General features: G+C 34.5%; 1 protein-coding gene across 50 annotated transcripts in view; it reads right to left on the bottom strand.

Annotated features, from left to right (window-relative positions):
- Window positions 1-20,289, bottom strand: part of Rims2 (regulating synaptic membrane exocytosis 2) — a 516,004-nt gene that overhangs the window by 232,692 nt on the left and 263,023 nt on the right. For 29 of the 50 annotated variants that reach the window (XM_031358666.1, XM_031358693.1, XM_031358671.1 and 26 more), the window contains 6 exons: window positions 16,869-17,077; window positions 15,157-15,276; window positions 10,094-10,193; window positions 8,803-8,926; window positions 6,953-6,999; window positions 3,640-3,752 (listed from right to left, as the gene is read on the bottom strand). In XM_031358666.1, the coding sequence (XP_031214526.1) occupies window positions 3,640-3,752; window positions 6,953-6,999; window positions 8,803-8,926; window positions 10,094-10,193; window positions 15,157-15,276; window positions 16,869-17,077 (713 nt within the window). Of the gene's footprint in view, window positions 1-3,639; window positions 3,753-6,952; window positions 7,000-8,802; window positions 8,927-10,093; window positions 10,194-15,156; window positions 15,277-16,868; window positions 17,078-17,195; window positions 17,264-20,289 lie in introns of all 50 variants that reach the window. The other 21 variants (XM_031358675.1, XM_031358678.1, XM_031358717.1 and 18 more) reach the window with 1 other exon arrangement.

Below are 20,289 nucleotides of genomic sequence, written 5' to 3'. Positions count from 1 at the left end.
AGGAGGAAGAAGCAAGGAAGGAGGGAGGAAAAGAGGGAGAGAAGGAAAGAGGGAGAGAGAAGGAACAAGGGAGGGAGGGAGGGAAGGAGGGAGGGAAAGAGGGAAGGATAGAGAGGAGGAGGGAAGGAAGGAGGGAGAATGGGAGGGAGGAAAGGGGAAGAGGACATGGTAGAGGGAAGGAAGGGAAGGGAAAGGAAGAAGTGAAAGAAACCAACAACTTCATACATGAAATATTTTTAAATACCCTCAAGTGTTATAAAGGGAGATATGAAATACATACTATTATTCTAAAGTTCTTCAGTTCTTAAATGGCTAAGTTAAATTGAAATACGTAATATTCAGCAAAAGTGAAATGAAAAAAATAAGATAAAGTAATTTTGCAATAAATAAATCAGACACTATAATTGAATAAACAAAAAGTTATCAGAATCAATAAAGAGTTTCTATAGGAAAAGAAAAGAATTCTGAGACTTTCTCACATAGAGAGAAAATGAGAAAAAAAAGAGAAGTATGTGGCCTAACAGACTATTAAACAACTAGCCAAATACTGTAAGCATATTTAAAACTGTTCAAAATCAAAAAAGGTTCTCTTACAAATGAAGAAACTAAGAACTTAAAGATTCACCATAAGGAAATGCTGCCAATGGACTAACATAGGATTCAGGAAGAAGAAGCTTGATTGGCTTCATTCTGCTTTTATCATCAAATACATTAATGGTTCTTTTGTGGGTAAGTCCTAGAATAATAAGCAGCCACAGGATTCAGCATGTGGAGAAAATTAACTACATATACCTTTAAAAAAATAATCAACAGATTTGAGTATAAACATGCAAAGAAGAGCTATCCATAATGTATTTGTTATTTGAAAATATATCAGCAAATGAACTAATACAGTATGATAATCACCTCAAAAGTAGAGAAACAATTTGTGTTCTGAGGCATCAGCAATGTCGTGACTTAATGAGGAGTGGAATATTTGAAAAGCAAATATGTCCAAAAGTGGAAGAAAATAGGGGTGTAATTGTAATGGTTTAAAAAAAATATATCAACTTGAATGAATCAGGAATCACCTGAGAAATGACATTTCTAGGCATGCCTGTCAGGAGGATCTTGATAACTAATGTAGGTAAGGAGGGAAAACACAGCTGAAGGACAGGTGAGCCTTCTCTGGGCAGCCCCTGAGAAAGGGAGCAAAGCACTAACTTGTATCCACATTCTCTACTAAAATGTATCCACATTCTCTACTAAAATGTATCACAGTTTCTACTAAAATGTATCCACATTCTCTGCTTTCCTGTGGATGTAAGATGATCAGTTAAAGATCCTGATACAGGCAGAATAAACCCTTTCTCCTTACATTGCTCTTATCATATTATTTAATTAGAGCTTCAGGAGAAAGGCAAAGAGAGAAAGGTCAGCTAACAGTGCCTAAGAGTGTTCTAAAGAGCTGACATTTGAAGGCAAGCTGCAAACTCCTACATTTGCACTAAACCAAATTTCCTATACACTGACACAAACTCGTAAGTAACTCAGGAGAGCATCTTGATTATGCTGACCTAACACAAAGATCATGAATGACATTAAAAATTATATAGTAATAGAAGGCATTCTATTTTGTTCATTTATATAACTGGTAACTAGAACTACTATTTCTGTTAGAAATTTAATTTATATGTATATATACACTTATATGTATGTGTGTACATATATTATGTATATGTAAAGTAGGTAATTGATATGTTAGGTGTGATTAGAATAGATTTGTTTAATAATTTCAAGTTTATACTTTAGCATTTGAATTATAATTTTACTTCTAGAATGTTCTTAATGAAGTAATTTACTATAAATATTAATATTTATTTATTTCAGTGGCATAATTATTTGTAATAATAAAACTAGAAGTTAAGATAAATGTAGTATTATAGATGAGAAAGTAAAGTTGAAAGAAATTTTTAAAGACATGACAAAGTCTATAAGTTAATATAGAAAACAGCAGAATTCAGGCCATGCACTAATAATCCCAGAACTTGAGGCAGAAGCTGAAGGGTCACCAGCTCAGTCCAAGCCTGGTCCACATATGATGTTCAGTCCAGCTAGAACTATATAGCAAAATTCTAGCTCAAAAAAGAGAAGAAAGGAAAAAATGCAAAAGTATGTGAAATTTTATTTAAAATATATGTGCATGTACTTTAAAAAGTCTCATGGAATGTTAAGATTCTTAATGATTTTACTTTTTTGTACTGACTAGATTTCTGATAAATATGAACCATACTTAGAATTCCTGTCTTTTTTGTATGTAATTTGATTGTGTATGTGTATAATTTCAAAATGTATGCAATTAAAATTACATACATTTCATCGAAATTCATAAAATATTTTCCTTCCAAGATATAAAAGTGAGAATATGCTTTTCACATTCAGCTACAGTTACATGGATTATGTGCCCTCGTGGTCTTAGTGGTTTTTCAGCTACAGTTACATGGATTACGTGCCCTCGTGGTCTTAGTGGTTTTGATCTACTTCCAGACTAATTTTTAATCAAGTGGAAATAATTGAGTTTAAAATTTCTCCAAATCTCTCCCATGTATTTCTAGCTTTCTCTTCTAACATAATTTATATATGATCTTGTAATTTGAAATGATGTTAATAAAATACAACTGTTAAAGGTCAATAATGCTCCCAAAAATACATCATTTCCCCTTAAAACTAAAAGGAGAAACTTCCAGCTGACTTAACAGGAAGGTGTGTCTAAGGAATTTAAAGTACAATTTCATAATAGTTTGGGTTTTAACTGTCACAGTTTTAATCAATACCAATTTCTGGGTTTGAGAACTTAAATAGTTATTTTATTTATACTCAGGAAATTCCAAATTAACAGTCACTAGTTTATTAATAGTTACTATAACAATAAAGCTGAATGTGTTCTCATATGGGAATGATAATATAATGAACACACTTAAATTTGCAAGCTACATGTAATAAGAATACAATATAGAATATGGAATTAAGCTCTTAACTTGAAAATAAACCAATCAATGTTCACATAATGATAAGTTACCCAGTACACATGGGAGTCTATTATATATATTTCCCTCATTGTATTATTTAGTCTTGACTGTTGTAAAAAAATAAACAAACACTTCTTCTAGAAACCTTATATATCTGAACAATATTAAAAATCCACTACAAATTTCCTTAAGACTGAAAAGCAAAGAAGATTATATAAATATTCACTTCTATCTTAATTCAATCTTTGTATGATATACCACTTTCCTCTTTCTTAAGAAATAATAGCAATTCCTAGTAATTTAAAAGTAAAGAGTAAAAATCATCACCCCAAATTCTAAAATACTGTGATGATTAAAAGAGGGGTTACATATCTTCATGAAATTATTAAACTCTATAAACTTCACATTTAAAAAGGCATTACAAGAAATAACCCAAAAGTAAACACAATTTTTAAGTAACTAAAAATTATCAAAAATAAAAAGCTAATAGTAAAGGCACAATTATGTTCTGGGAATAACTTGGTTTACAAACAAAACAAAAACAAGCAAACAAAACTAACAAAAAACCTTAGCATCCTATTTTAAAAGCCTCATTCAATATTCGCAAAGAGATAAATTTGTGATTACATACTGAAAGCTGTCCAGATAAGAACTGCGGGACATCCCTCAGCATGCCAGGACTCATGGGTGAGGTAACAGATATAGAAGGACGATCCATTTTTTGAGATTCAAATGAACTAGAACCTGAAATGACAATTATACACAAAGAATAATTAAATGTCGCTTCCTATTTCAGAACACTCAACACGCTTCTTTAAAAGTCCTTGAAGTGTCATTTTACAGAGACCATTTTATTTCATAATGTTATAATCTTAGGAGGGTTTAGTGAGGTTTGCTTCTGTTTCAGCCAGTGATTTTTTGTTGTTGTTTTTGATTTGCCCAGGTGTGATTTAGAGCCACAGTTACACCTGTGCTGTGCTAACTTTGTAACAGCAGCAGGCTCTACTCCAAACTCACTTGTCTATTATCTGAACTATTACTCACACTCGATATTGAGAAAACATTTAAAATGCAAAAGCAAGAAAAAGCAAAACACAAAACAATAAACCTTTTTGATGACAACCTAAAATTTAAATGCTAAGAACGTAAGTACTAGAATGTCAAAAATTATTAAATGTTTTTGGGTATTTTAAGACATATGTTGTATGATATAAAAATATCACTCCAGTAGAAATGAAATGAGAGATTATGAAAAAGATAGGCAATAGCAGAAACATCAATAATCAAATATTATATGTGTGATTTTGGTTCTAAGCAGTTGTTGGAACCAGTTGGAATGTTTACAGAAATAGATATTAAGTTACCAGTAGAAGTATATACACTAATAAGATTATGGCTTTCCACTGTGAAGGGAATGAGCAGGACTTCAGGTGATACTACAGTAATGCAGACAATAGAACTGAGAGCACAACTCACTGGAACAGCTGGCACTTGCTAGCCATGTATGATACTCTAGGTTCAATCTTCAACTATGTAGGAGGCGAAACAAAAGATGTGAGAAATGCAGGCGGGTACTAAGATTTCGACCCTATTATCAAGAATAGAATGACACCTTTGTACCAGTTATGGTCTCTGAAAAAGTCAGTGCATACTATGCAAATAGTTACAGGAGAGGAGGAATGGGGCAGTAGAACTTACTTTGGAAGTAAAAAGTAAAGGTTACAGTGGCTTTTAACATTTTTGAGTATCCAAAAACAATGTAAAGCACATAATATATCAATAGGACCAGACATTAAGGTCAACACTAGAATTTGAAGTCAGCCTGTTGAACTCTACGCCTAGTTAGAAATGTGCATGCATAAAACTCACTTCTAGAATGTCTATCACATAAAGTTTTGAGGGAAAGGTGCAAATTTAGGCTCAAAAAGTAATGGTGATGCCTTTCCACAATATTTAAAAGTGAATTAACAATACCTTTGCAGAAGTAATTTGTTATCTCACAAGGCTTACAAAGCATCAGATAACAGGAAAGTTAGTAGAATGTATTCTTTAAGCATGCAGGAATGAAGAGATAATGATAGCATCTTTTAATAATGTAACCTTGGCAGTCACTTGGCTAGCAGTTAAAACCATATAAAGCAAATACTACAGATGTGTCCAGAACAGCAACTCTAATAAGAGTGGTCCTTGGACAGGCATATAGTCTAATGTTTAAAGAATAAAAGTTTGGAATCACATTGAACTAACACTCCTATCTCTCCAGGGACGAGCTTACCAGCATGGTCTGAGGCCTTTTAGATAGACAGAAAACAAAGGATTTCCTATTGCTTTCATGGTGTCTTACTAATATAAGAAGAAAAAGTCAGCGTTTGCCATAATTTAGCTGCAACACCAACTTTCAAGTATTAAATAAAATGAAACCAATGACAGTTGCACTATATATCTCTAATGTTTATTTATTACAGTAAATTTGTTTAGTTTAGTTTATTTGACTAAGATCACCACTCTCTTGCCACTACCATTACAATTGTGACATTTTTGAGCTTCACTTTGCTTAGCCCTGGCTTCATCCAATAGTTTTAATGACGTAATCAAGTGTTAAGTATAAATAGCTCTTTGAAAACATTTCCCAGAGCACATGAATTCTCCAAGGGCAGGTGGAGATCCTCACAGAAGCTTTAAAACCTGTTCAATGTGGTTGCTGCTGCTGCTCCTGAATCATTCTAATTTTCCCTTGCAAACTTTATCCAACTACACTGTCTTCCCTGGGTTAACTATATGTCAGTGTTCCCTGCCCAGCACCACTGAACTATCAGGTACCTATGTACCTGCAAATCTTTCCACCATGACAGCCACTCTTTGAAGTTTTGTCCAAACTATTTTGCAATTTTATCTATCTTATTCAACATTGTGTTTTAAATTGCAACCCTCATCTTCTCTCCTTGTATCCAGTATTCTGCTCTCTTTTTTTAATTAGATGTTTTCTTTATTTACACTATCTCCTTTCCCAGGTTCCCCTCCAAAAAAAGAAAAAAGAAAATAAAATAAAAAAACCCCAAAACTAAAACAATCCCTTGTTCCCTGCCCCCGACCCCTGCTCAACATCCCACCCCCTCCTGCTTACTGGCCCTGGCATTCCCCTACACTGGGGCATAGGACAATTCAGAGACTGCTCCACCTGGAAATCCTTCCCATATTCAATCATCAAATCTAGGTACTATTGTGGATGCCAGCAAGTGCTAGATGACAGGAGCCTGATATAGCTGTCTCCTGAGAGGCTCTGATAGTACCCGAATAATACAGTATACTACTCTTAGTCAATAAAGAAACAGTTCATCAGAAAACAGCTAATTTAAGATATGAAATTGCTTTTGAAAACAAAACAAAGTTGAACTTATATGTTGGTTGTTTCATTACTGCTGTGATATAAAATTAGATTTACTATTTTAATCTGGAAAAATATAAATTAAAGTAAATAAAACTATTTACTAGATTTTTTCCAAGCATATCCTTCTACAAAACATTAGTTACAAAGTTTCAAACTTTAAATTTTGTGGGAAACATTAGGAGTGGGTAGCTTTTTTAAGTAGTAAAAATGGTCATGACTTTTCATTGGGATATGTGGGTACATAGGCAGCCAAAACATGTCTAACTCTATATTTGATGTGCAGTTTATTAGAACATGCCTTAGTAAAGGTCCTTAAAAACCTACAATAATCATAGTAGGTGTAAAATAAAATATAGAAATGATTATAAAGCTTTATTTTATTTTATTTTTTATTTTTTCAACACATGTGAAATACTTTAAAAATTTCCATATTTTTTATTTATTGTTTGAGGTTATAAATTTCCATATCTTATTCCATATTTCTAGACAAAATTATTCACTAGACCTCTAATGAATAATATGCTTAAGGACAAACCCTAGAATAAATTAAACTTACTGGATTCCAGTTGTGCATGAGTGCTATCAGGTATTCTAGGAATATCTCTGGAATGATAGAAAAGGATAAAAAAATAAAATTTATCAGTTGAAACATCTTGTCTTCCAATAAAATTAGGAATAAAAAGTGAAAACTGGGAAATAAGTATATAAAGCTTTATGAAAATGATAAAAGACAAACCACAATTTTTTGTTTTGTTTTTGGACAAGCTAATCTAGATCTTCTACATAGGTGAAGCCAGACTTGAATTTGCCACACAATTCTGTCTTTTCCTCCCAAGTCTGGGATCATATTTTTACAGTTTACTCTGACAGGAATTAAAACCTATGTGCATTTTTAGCACATTTATAAAAATTCACACTTTATTTCCTATGTGCCTTACTGTATAACCTTAGAATATAATCTACTCTAAAAAAAGCTTTGCATTCAACAAAGTAAGTTTTATAAACATATATTAATTCAATTCTTTACTTTTGCCTTCTTTTCTAAATAAATTGCAAATATCAAAAAAATTGGAAGTCAAATCAAATATCACTAAAACATTTCATTGTAACTAAAAGTTTTAAATGTTACATTGATAACAGGCAAGCATGGTTATCAAGGCAACCAGGAGTTCCAAAGTTACCTGTAACTATATTTACTATTTAATTTTCATATATATTTATATCAAAAATACTTATAATTATTTGATATGTAAGTAGACAGCAAAAACTAGATTCATTCACAAAATGACTATAAATTATTTAAAATATTAAATATACAATTTGATATACTTTTTTCATGGTAATATTTTATTAGATTTTTTTATTTACATGTCCAATTTTTTATACTTTAATATTAAAATAGACACAGTATGGTTTTACAATATTTCCAAACTTCAAAGAGGCAAAAGGCTCCAATCCATTATTTCCTAAGCATGAAAAGAGCCCATGATTGCAAGAAGAAATTTCTATAGCCTCCATTTAATTATTTAATAATTCATTCAGTAGTTCACTGTCAACACATTTTTCTAATTTACTTTTGATATATCTTTTATATTACCATAGAATAAAGTTTCTACAGAAAAAGCACTGGCAGGACATGTCATGAATAATCTTTATAACATGGATGAAAGGATTAACTCTACTGCTACTTTGGGGAAAATAAGCTATTTGCAATAAATACAATGAAAAAGCGTGTTTTAATGTTGCCTGTTTTGATCTTAATAATCGTATTTTAAAAGAAACTACTTTTCCTTAAGTAAGCCCTGTATCTGGGTATTATATTCTTTTTGTTTTTATCTTTATAAGCTAGTCTCCATTTGAAACACAAAAACAAAAAAATGTAAGATATGTAGACTACAGTGATTGACATTTTTTCAATGTAGAAGACTAATATAACTTTTCCTAAAAGTAATGATATTTTTTCTATTTTGTAATCAACAACATATTTTAATCAGATAAAGAAAAATCATTAATTGTGGTCAAATATTTTGGTTAAAGAAAACAGATACTAGAAAATAACCTATTTTTATAAAGGAGTCAGACAATTTTGGATTTCATACTCCAAAATGCTGAATAATAATCAGTTTTACACACAAATAAGTTACAGAAACTGGGGCTGGAGCATGGCTCCAGGGTAAAGAGCATGTACTACTCATGCAGAGGACCAGGACTTGGTTCCTAGCATGTACATGTGGGTTTACCAACCATCCATCCATAACTCCAACACCACAGGGAACATGGCTGCTGTGTGCACTAGGCATACATGATGTACACATACATACGTGCAAACAAAACACTCATACACATAAAATTAAAATAAGTAAGTCTTAAAAAGTAAGTGAAAATAAATTGCTAAAACTATCTTACCCAATTGGCCTTGAAACAACAAGCTCAACTTGTGGTTCAGGTTTGGATTCTAGAATAATGTTGTAAACTTCCTCAAATGTGGCTCCTTGCAATAGCCTCCCATTCCATTCCAAGACTTCATCACCTACAGTGTCAAGATTAATCTTATAAATATAAGCCGTGTCAATTAAATATGCTCAAAGTAAAAGTAGTCACTGGATTTCAGCAAATTCCAAAAGTACCTCCACCTGAACAGAGTAATGTACACATTGAGAACAACTCGCGTGTCACAGAACTTGATAGCTAGAACAGCATGTTTCAGCCACAATAATAATGGCCAACTTAAAAAAAAACACTGCATAAAGTTATATCTATTTGATTTCTTAACAGAACTCCTAACTGAAGACAATTAGATGGAGACAATGATCAAGGTCGACCCTCTCTTTGAGGACTGCATGATCCTCTTCTAGATTTGTAGTGTACACATGGTTAGTTAAGCACTGCTTTCTTTAAAGATGTCAATTGCCTAAATTCTTAAGATCTCTTGTAAAGTGTTGTGATTCACATTATATGAAATATTCTTCAAGAAATTTAAGGATTTCTCCAATAGGAATTAAAGGAATTGGCCAAATAATATGGAATGACATAATGAAAAAATGTGCATTCATTGATGAAGTTTGTTTCCTAAACAATGAAATTTTGTCCCAAAAGATTTTGGGAAACAAAATAAGCTAATTTTATAGGCAGATTAGAAAACTCATCACTGGGGCTGGGTGGTGGTGGTGCACGCCTTTAATCTCAGCGCTTGGGAGGCAGAGGCAGGCAGATTTCTGAGTTCGAGGCCAGCCTGGTCTACAGAGTGAGTTCCAGGACATCCAAGGGCTATACAGGGAAATCCTGTCTCAAAAAACCAAAAAATCAAAAACAAAAAAACAACAGAAAACTCATCACTAACATATCAAGTTGGGTATGTGGGGATGTGGGAGGAAATCTGGGAGAAGCTGGGGGAGAGTGGCGAAATGAGCAAAATGTATTTTGCTCCCCAAAAAAGCAGTTTTCAAAAAGATATTGAGTCTAGTATATACAAAGGAATAAAAGATATAACTTTCCATTAATGTACATGAAAAAACTAATTATTACTGGTAGAATCACTTGTATAAGAGAAGACTTTCTTAACTATTCACACCTAGCACTTTTCTTTTGGCAGTGCTAGTGATCAAACCCAAGGCTTTGAACATGTTGGACAAACATCCTATGACCTTAGTCCCAGAGCTGCCATGTGAAATGTGAATAACCAATGGTAAGAACCTACCTGGTCTCAGATGTCCTACAGTATCAGCTAAACTTCCTTTTTTCACTTTGGTAATAAATGCACAAAGTCGGCCTGATTCAGTCATCTTTCCTCCCACAACCTGTTTAAAAGAGGAAAAGATTGTCTGACATACTATTAAAGTGAACACAGTCAAAAGACTCAAGTAAAACAATCAGAACGATTTAGAGAATCTAAACCGTAATTTAATGTACTAAATGTTATTTCTCAAATAGTATAATGTTGCCATTAGAAAGTAAATATTGCAAAAGGAACCTTATATCTTTCAAATTTGCTGTAATTTATTTTCTACTTGTTAAAATACACGTACCTTAAAAATCAACTCAAAATCAACTTCCTTATTGTAGATTTCTCATTTTTAGCATTTCTCAAAACATTATATCACTTTTTAATTATATAAACATTTTTCTGGAAATTTTACCCTGGAACCATGTGCTCGAGGCTCTTCCCCACTTTCTTCTCTATTAGTTTCAGTGTATCTGGTTTTATGTGGAGGTCCTTGATCCACTTGGATTTGAGCTTTGTACAAGGAGATAGGAATGGATCGATTTGCATGCTTCTACATGTTAACCGCCAGCTGAACCAGCACCATTTGTTGAAAATGTCTTTTTCCCACTGGATAGTTTTAGCTCCTTTGTCAAAGATCAAGTGACCATAGGTGTGTGGGTTCATTTCTGGATCTTCAATTCTATTCCATTGATCTACCTGCATGTCACTGTACCGATACCATGCAGTTTTTATCACAACTGCTTTGTAGGACAGCTTAAGGTCTGGAATAGTGATTTGACCAGAGGTCCCTTTGTTGGTGAGAATAGTTTTGGCTATCCTGCGTTTTATTATTCCAAAAGAATTTGCAAATTGCTCTTTCTAAGTCTGTGAAGAATTGAGTTTAAATTTTGATGGGGATTGCATTGAATCTGTAGATGGCTTTCAGCAAGATGACCATTTTTACTATATTAATCCTGCCTCGAGCACATAGGTACAGGGCAAAATTTCCTGAACAGAACACCAATAGCTTATACTCTAAGATCAAGAATCAACAAATGGGACCTCATAAAATTGCAAAGCTTCTGTAAGGCAAAAGACACTGTCAATAGGACAAAACGGCAACCAACAAATTGGGAAAATATCTTCACCAACCCTATATCTGATAGAGGGCTAATATCCAATGTATACAAAGAAATCAAGAAGTTTGACTCCAGAGAAATAAATAACCCGATTAAAAAACAGGGTATAGAGCTAAACAAAGAATTCTCAACTGACGAATACCAAATGGCTAAGAAGCACCTAAAGAAATGTTCAACATCCTTAGTCATCAGGGAAATGCAAATCAAAACAACCCTGAGATTCCACCTCACACCACTCAGAATGGCTAGGATAAAAAACTCAGGTGACAGCAAATGCTGGTGAGGTTGTGGAGAACGAGGAACACTCCTTCATTGTTGGTGGAATTGCAAGCTGGTACAACCACTCTGGAAACCAGTTTGGCGGTTCCTCCGGAAATTGGACATAGTACTACCAGAGGTCCCAGCTATACCACTCCTGGGAATATACCCAAAAGATGCTCCAACATGTAATAAGGACACATGCTCCACTATGTTCATAGCAGCCTTATTTATAATAGCCAGAAACTGGAAACAACCCAGATGTCCCTCAACAGAGAAATGGATACAGAAATTGTGGTACATCTACACAATGGAGTACTACTCAGCTATTAAAAACAATCAATTTATGAAATTCTTGGGGAAATGGATGGACCTGGAGAATATCATCCTGAGTGAGGTAACCCAATCACAAAAGAACACACATGGTATGCATTCTCTGATAAGTGGATATTAGCCTAGAAGATCAGAATACACAAAGTACAAACCACAAACCACAAGAAACTCAAGAAGAAGGAAGACCAAAATGTGGATACTTCGTTCCTTCTTAAAAAGGGAAACAAAATACTAGTGGAAGGATTTTCAGAGACAAACTATGGAGCAGAGACTGAAGGAAGGACAATCCAGAGACTGCTCCACCTGGGAATCCTTCCCATATTCAATCATCAAATCCAGACACTATTGTGGATATCAGCAAGTGCTGGCTGACAGAGCCTGATATAGCTATCTCCTGAGAGGCTCTGACAGCACCCGACTAATACAGAAGTAAAGGGTCACAGCCATCCAATGGACTGAGTACAGGGTCTCCAATGAAGAAGCTAGAGAAAGGACCCAAGGAGCTGAAGGGTTTGCAGCCCCTTAGCACGAACAACAATATGAACTAACTAGTACCCTCAGAGCTTCCAGGAACTAAAACTCCAACCAAAGAGTACTCATGGGGGGGACTCATGGCTCCAGCAGCATGTGTATAGCAGAGGATGGTCAAGAGGATGGTCATCAATGGAAGGAGAGGACTTGGTCCTGTGAAGGTTCTATGCCCCAGTGTAGGGGAACGCCAGGGCCAGGAAGTGGGAGAGGGTGGGGTGGTGAGAAGGGGGAGTGGGGAGGGAACAGGGGATTGTTTTAGTTTTTGTTGTTTTTTTTTTTTCATTTAATTTTTTTTTCTTATTTTATTTTCTTTTTCTTTTTTCTTTTGGAGGGGAACCTGGGAAAGGAGATATTGTAAACAAAGAAAACATCTAATAAAAAATATATAAAAAACATTTTTAAGTATAAACTTGAAACATAAAATTTTCATGTTTACTATGATGAACTACTTCATAATCTTTTAATTATATTGATGATAAACATAATGATAATAGACCTTTCTTGTGGGGGTAGGGGAGGATCTGGAAGGGAAAGTGTAATGGGGGAAGGGGAGTAGGAGGGAGAGGGGAACCTGATCTGGTATTGGGTAAGGAAAAAGGATAGAAGCCCTGAGGGCCAGCAGAAAGAATTGGAAACAGGCAACCTCTGGAAACAGGATGTAAGGGGACCCTCCAGAATGCACCAGAGACCTGGGAGGTAAGAGACTCTCAGGAATCAAAGGGAGGGACCTTAGATGAAGAGATGGAGAGGTAACACATAGAGCCCACCTCCAGCAGGAAGACAGGGTATCAGGTGAGGGATAGGGTTGCCATCCCACAGTCACATCTCTGACCCATAATTGTTTCTGTCTGAAAGAATTATAGGGATGGAAATGGAGAGGAGCCTGAGGAAAAGAAGGTCCAGTGACAGGCCCAAAGTGGGATCCAGCTCAAGGGGAGGTCCCAAGGCCTGACACTATTATGGAGCTATGGAGTGCTCACAAAAAGGGACCTAGCATAACTGCACTCCAGAAGACCCAACAAGCAGCTGAGTCAGATGCATATACTTCCACCAAACCAATGGACAGAAGCTGCTGACAGTTGTTGTTGAATCAGGGAAGGCTGAAAGAAGCTGAGAAGGGTGACCCTGTAGGAGGACCACCCACTCCTGTCTCTCTGACCTGGCATTCCCCTACACTGGGGCATCTAGCTTTCATAGAACCAAGGTCACCCTCTGCTACATATGTGGCTGGAGCCATGGGTCCTTCCATGTGTACAGCTTTTTTTTAATTTTATTTTAATTTATTTATTTTGATTTATTTACATTTCAAGTGTTCTCACCTTAACCAGTTTCCCCACCTTCCAGAAACCACATATCCCATCCTCCCTTCCCCATGCTTCCATGTGTACTCCTTGATTGGTGGTTTAGACCCTGGGAGCTCTGGTTGGTTGATATTGTTGTTCTTCCTATGGGGTTGCAAACACCTACAGCTCCTTCAGTCCTTTCTCTAGCTCCTCCATTGGGGGAGCATTCACTTCTGACTGAAGGAGCTGTAGGTGTTTGCATAAGGGCTTTAGTTTGATCCCTTATATCCCAAACCAAGACAAACTAGATATACACATTTACACATACTAACACACTTTACTATATCAAAACAAAAGTAGACTTTTATGTAATATATATATTATATTTTCAAGTTTCATACTCAAAAACTAAAGCAATTATTTTAATACTGACATAAATATAGGCAAGGTAAGTAGTCTAAATTCAAGCACATTCATTGCATTTAGGATTCAAACTCTTTTCTAACCAGGTTATTATCAATGTCTTTCAAAAATGTATGCAAAATTACTATTTTAGACTACCAGAAAATAATTTTGCACATGTGTGTGTATGTGCGTGTGTGTGTGTGTGTGTGTGTGTGTGTGTGTGTGTGTGTGTGTAAGTTACATGTCCATGGGTATGGATAAAATGTGTGTGTGTGTTTTTTCAGGAATAAATGTATATAAGTAAGCAAGGATGTGTGGCTGTGTCCACAAGTGTTCACATGTGTCTGAGTGTGCATGGATGTGTGTGAGTTTTCAGGTGTGCATGTGTATAAGTGTATATAGATGTGTAAGTTCACAGATGTACATGTGCATGAGTGTACCTGGTTGTGTGTGTTTTCAGGTGTCATTGTGCATGAGTGGGCATGGATACCTGTTTGTGTGTTTGGAGGTCTACATATCTATGAGTATACATAGATTTGTCTGTGTTCTTAGGTGTACATAGGTATGAGGGTACATGGATGTTTGTGTGTTTGCAGTTACACACACACACATATACACATATAACACACACACACATATATATATATAGTTACATGGATGTGTGTATGTTTGCAGGTGCATATGTGTATGAGTGTGCATGGACACATGCACATTGGTATAAAGATCAGAGAACAACCTTTAGTCCTAAATCAGCAATGATCTGGAACTTGTCAGGTAGATTAGGCTGGCAAGACCATAAGGACAAGAAGTCTGACCATCTCTGCCCCCTCAGCTTTAGGGTGACAAGGGCATATCACCTGGACTGGCTTTTATTTGTGGAGTCTAAGGATTGGAACCAGGGCCTCTTACTTGCAAGTGTTCTATCCTGAACACTTCTTTAAAATACTTGGAAAATGAGTATGCAGGAACAATTAACAATATTTTAGAATTCTTGAAAACAGAAATAAAATATCTCCTTAATTGGCATCGGTATAAAGAAGTATATTTGTTTTGTTGATAAATCTGTAAACAATATAGAGCCAAAATCCAAAAAAATTTTATTACATACCTTTAAGCCCAGCATTGCTCCTGAATCTCGAGGTACACTCCCATCTTTTAAACGCTTATTTAATAAAATACGACCAATTAGGCGATCTCCATCTTTGGATGGCTGCCAGGTCACAGGGTGCTAACATACAATATCAACAATAAGAAAAATTAATTTTATGACAAATTACCATGCTTGAACAGTATCTCTAAACTTCAGAATTCTAAGTATTATGATTACACAAACCAGTTTACATTTCAAATTACTAATTTGAGAGTTTACTACATTTAGTTTTATAACCCCAATTTTATGAATTCAAGGTTTTCTTTTAAATCCAATCAAAGCAAATCCTCAGTTATCTACCACAATAGTAAAACATAATATCTCTGAAATTTTCTTTAAAATATGTGATAGCTCAACTTGCTGACAACTAATTAAAACCTCACAGGCATAAAAGATAGATACAGTAAAAATCTACTTAGTTGACTTTATTAAAAAGTGACAGTTTCTTCTTCAATCACTTTCGGACAGTTTTGAAATATTCTTACCCTAGTAAAAGTTAAATGGAAGAACATTAAAACATGAAATCTAAACTCACAATGAATATGAAAATTCACAAAACTACATAAATCTCCACTACCTTTCCAACTGAATTTGCAAAGTAGAAACAGGATGTAATCAAAGATGAACAGATTATGTTTCTCACTTCATTAAATTTCATTGATTTTCTTAATAGGGTTTAGCTACGTAGCCCAACCTGCCCTTGGCCTCACTATGTAGTCTATGTCTGTCTTTAAATCTGTAAGGATTCACCTGTCTTTGCAGCAATGACATGAAGGCCACCACACCTGGAAAAAGGTTACTGGTTGTTTTAGACTTATCTATTCTATAAATCTCTTTTAATAGGTAATTCAAAGACAATTATAGTTAAATAACAATAATATTACCACCTTATTTCTTTCTTGGGTTCAGAATTATATCTTTATAAATGACAGACTATTTCATTATGAATAATATGGTAAGCTACAAAGAAAATGATTTGTGTAATCATAGTAATTCCGCAGTTACCTAAAAGTAGCATGCATAACTCCATGCAAAATTTACCAGGCAAAAGACAAGTCCAGGCAATCACATCTATATGGTAAACGATTATTTTTTGCTATACTAAAAGCAAAAAAAATAATAAATATGAAAGCAGATGGTAATGGATCTACGACTAGTTAATACTACATCAGAATGCTATGACAATAAAACAAAAGAATAAAATGACAGTGAAAGGGAAAAAAGAAAAACAACATTTTCTGTGCAACAGACCCGATTATCTCCCTTTTGCCTGGGATTCAGATGACTAATAATTTGATTTTCCATCCCAAGGAAAATATATGTAAGTATTAAAATAAGCCAATCCAAAAAATATTTATTTATTGTTTATAACAACATTACAAAATTCTCTTATTCAACTGTATACAAAGCATTCCTTTGTTCCTAAGGTTTATTTTCATTTCCTTAGTTTTGGGTATGCCGTCAATCAACAAGAACAGCAAAGCAAGCAAAAGGCTTTTTGGCTTGTTTGTTGAGTTGTTTTGTTTTTCTTTTCTGCACCTTAAGAGAATGCTACATTGACTCTTGAAATGCCCTGCCCTTTTATTATGTTCTGTTTTAATGAGTGACAGAGAGCAAACAAAGGAAGACCAAATGAGCAGGTTAGAAGGCAGGCTCCGCAGTCTCAGTACCTTATCACTATGGCTATGCTCCTCGTTAAGAGTTGTGCTACTACAGGTATCTACCCCAGAATCCTTAATCTGAGGCTCAGACCATTCCAAATCCTCTTCCAAAGAGTGGCCACCAAAGTACATCATTTTCTTTTGTCTCTCAGACCTGGTGTTAGAGTCCGACAAAACTCCCTGCTCACTAGTTTTTCTTTTTCCCTTTTGACTGTCCCCTATAAGTGTGAGATAAAACAAAAAAAAGATACAAAAAAAGAAAACATGCAAAGGTGTAAATAAAAAGGAGAGTGAGATGATAACGGGAATTAAGTAGTAAGGCCCCACACGTCTCACCAAAGACATTGGGGACGCCTCACTGCTATGCCAAGACGCATGCTCCAACCAGCTGGACTCCATGTCTCCTGGGAGCCGGGCAGGCAAGAATGCAATCAAGGAGACAATGGGAAAGGACAGATAGAGAAATTATAAACATTTTAAACTGTGGGATCCTGTCTGCTTTCAAGAACTTTATCTGTAGTACTCATTAGATACCAGAAAAAAAAGCTATGATTTCAAATAGAATTCATAAAATGGAAAATATAAGGCTTTTGTAGTCTAGACAGATGTACAGAACAAAAGCCTTGCCAGAGATTTTTAAAACAGAATGTTTTTGCTAACAATAAGCAAAAGTAGAAATAGAAATGGTTGGATAAGCTGATTAAGGCAGAAACTGCTCCGCTATGTCTGCTTCTGAGCTAATTTGTTTCCCATGTGGGTCTAAAGCCATGAGGTTTTTCCTCAAAAGACTGGTAAACATTTGAAAATTAAACTGTGCCTCAGCAATAACTATCTTCAAGCCAAATAATTAGATATTGTGCCTGGAATGAAATATGATAATCTTTATAATAATGACAATCCTCAAAATTTTAAGTGGTTAAAAAAAAAACACAACAAATTTTCTGTGAGAATGACCAAAAGTATCATTCAATTTTTATCAGTAGGAAGGAAGAGTAAGAACAATAAATTTTACTTATGTAACATGAATTATTTAATACTTCATTAATCCAGCTTATCTTTTAAGAAATTATAGTATTGCAGTTTTGGTAGTCAATTTACATGATGGCAACTTGTAAAAATCTATTTTCCACACTTATTTTTTTCAAAAAGAACTTCTTTTCAGTATATATATGCACATATTTTAAACACTATTATTGTTTTCATAAATTTAAACATATTTGCGGAATACCTTCCATTTGTTCTATATTGTGCTAAGCACTAACTAACATAGAGGCTAACACAGAAACATGTTTACAAAGCGTGGGGAGAGACACGACAAATTAGTGTGTCAGAGGAGAAAACAAAAGACTATGAGAAAATGTGAAATCTAACATGATTTGAGAGTCATCAAACAGTTTCACAGTAATGACATTTGAGATGAGAACTGAAAGATGTGAAACTGGGTAAGTAAAGAGAAAGAGATAGTCATATGGAAAAGAAAAGAGCATTCTACTTAGATACTGTAAAAAAAAAATCAGCACCATCACCACCAACAACAAAAAAGTAGGGGTAGAGGCAGGCCAGCAAACACAAACAAAAGGGATGGAACACAGGGTGCTGTGTAGGAATGGGGATGCCTCACAGCAGAGCCTCGATGGATCCTTTTATTCCATATTAAAGACTACCTTTGTCAAACATTAAGTGAAACCTGACAGAATCTGACTTATATTTACAAAAGCTGAATCTAAGTTCTATAATCTGGGGTAGAAACCAAAAGTTAAAGGTATTTTCAATAACTACTAGGAAAGATAAGGTGACTCTAACTTACACAAAGATAATGACATTAGCTAACACAAGGAAAAAGAGAACTGTGAAATCTCACCATCAGCATAGTGAATAGTCAAGGTTAACATTCAGATTTCTGGTTAAAGCAACTGAATAAAGAAAGACAACTTTTGAGATGACAAAACCATACAAGAAGAACATTTTGTTGTTGTTAGAGAAGATATAGTAGTAAGTTATTTTATAGACTCTGAAATATCATTGACTATGAAGAACTTCATAGCAAAATGATTTTTAAACATGTATCTTGGAATTTCTGAAATATATTAAACAGTGGTTGGCCTGTGTATATTTTAAGATCTATAAGTTATTCAAATGAGAATATCAGCAATAAAGACATTTAAAGTGTCTAGAAAAGCAGCTGTAGAATCTGAAAACACATTAGAAATCATGCATTGGGTACAACCCTAGATCCAGTAAACTAAAAAGAATTGGTGACCTAGAAATCTGTTTTAACAGGATTTCCAAATAATTATGTTTAATGTATATATGTTTTAATGTATATAATTAATTTTAATGTATGCATAATGTTTTGGCATGGTAATGTGATACTGTAGGCTACAAATGTGTTGGAGCAATTCATAGCTATCCTAGAGCACATACATTGAGCCCAGAGACCGGAGACAATTATCTCTTAAAATTTGTTTGTGAAAACAAACAGAACTGTATAATCTAATATGCACAGAATAAAATGTATTAAAAAAAACTTCAGTCTTTACCCATGGGACAGAAAGGTGCTTCTCAAGTAATTTTATAACAGATAAAAAAAAATCAGAATTCCAGAACTGCACACTGACAGATGGAGATAAGCAGTCTGTTGTATATTTATGCCCCTGTATGGACGGCACAAGAGCCTTAAAGTGTTTATACATTAGAAAATATGTTACTTTTTCAGGATATACAATAGTTTCATAAGAAAGCATCTATATGGTTCTTGGCTAAAAAAGATAAATAATTAAGCCTATATGTCAAAAGCCATGAAGGTTAGAGAATACATTCAGTTCACAATCTCTCTCTTCCCTGATTTTAAACTACATGATTATCAGAAATATGGCCTGTATTCTGTAAATAAAGTGATTAGCACTTTAAACTATTTGAAAACAAGGAAAAAACATCCTATTAATGAGAAAAGGGGGTGAGAGAATACAACATGCCTGGCATTGAATAGCATTGGTTAATGTAGTAAAAACTAATGTCATTTTGAAAATTAGATAAAATATCATCAAACAGAAAAATGTTTACCCTGTCACAATTAACAATATGTGTGGACATTAGTAATCACTATTTACTATTAACTCTTGACTGACTCTAAAAGGCAAAACTAAGGTAATCAGCTATGCTTCTGATACCACGATGAAAGCATATTCATGGGCCTAAAGCAAGAGCTGTTCGGAGACACACAATAGCCAAGTGGACAATTTTACCTGAAAAACACCTGAAATTTAACAAGGCAGATGGATAGGCTCCACCGCAGCCTGGGAAGTACAGAGCAATGATGCAATCAATGTATTTGAACATACAAGAAAAGTCACTCAGTCTGAAACAGAAAAGGACTAAAGAATTATAGAATATGGCAGGTCTGAGAGTCAGTAATAAAGAAACTCAGACA

The sequence above is a fragment of the Mastomys coucha genome, unplaced genomic scaffold (genome assembly GCF_008632895.1).
Source record: "Mastomys coucha isolate ucsf_1 unplaced genomic scaffold, UCSF_Mcou_1 pScaffold7, whole genome shotgun sequence".
In the NCBI taxonomy this organism is placed as follows: Eukaryota; Metazoa; Chordata; class Mammalia; order Rodentia; family Muridae; genus Mastomys; species Mastomys coucha.
Note: the sequence above shows the minus strand (reverse complement) of the source record. Positions and strands in the feature narration are given on the sequence as shown.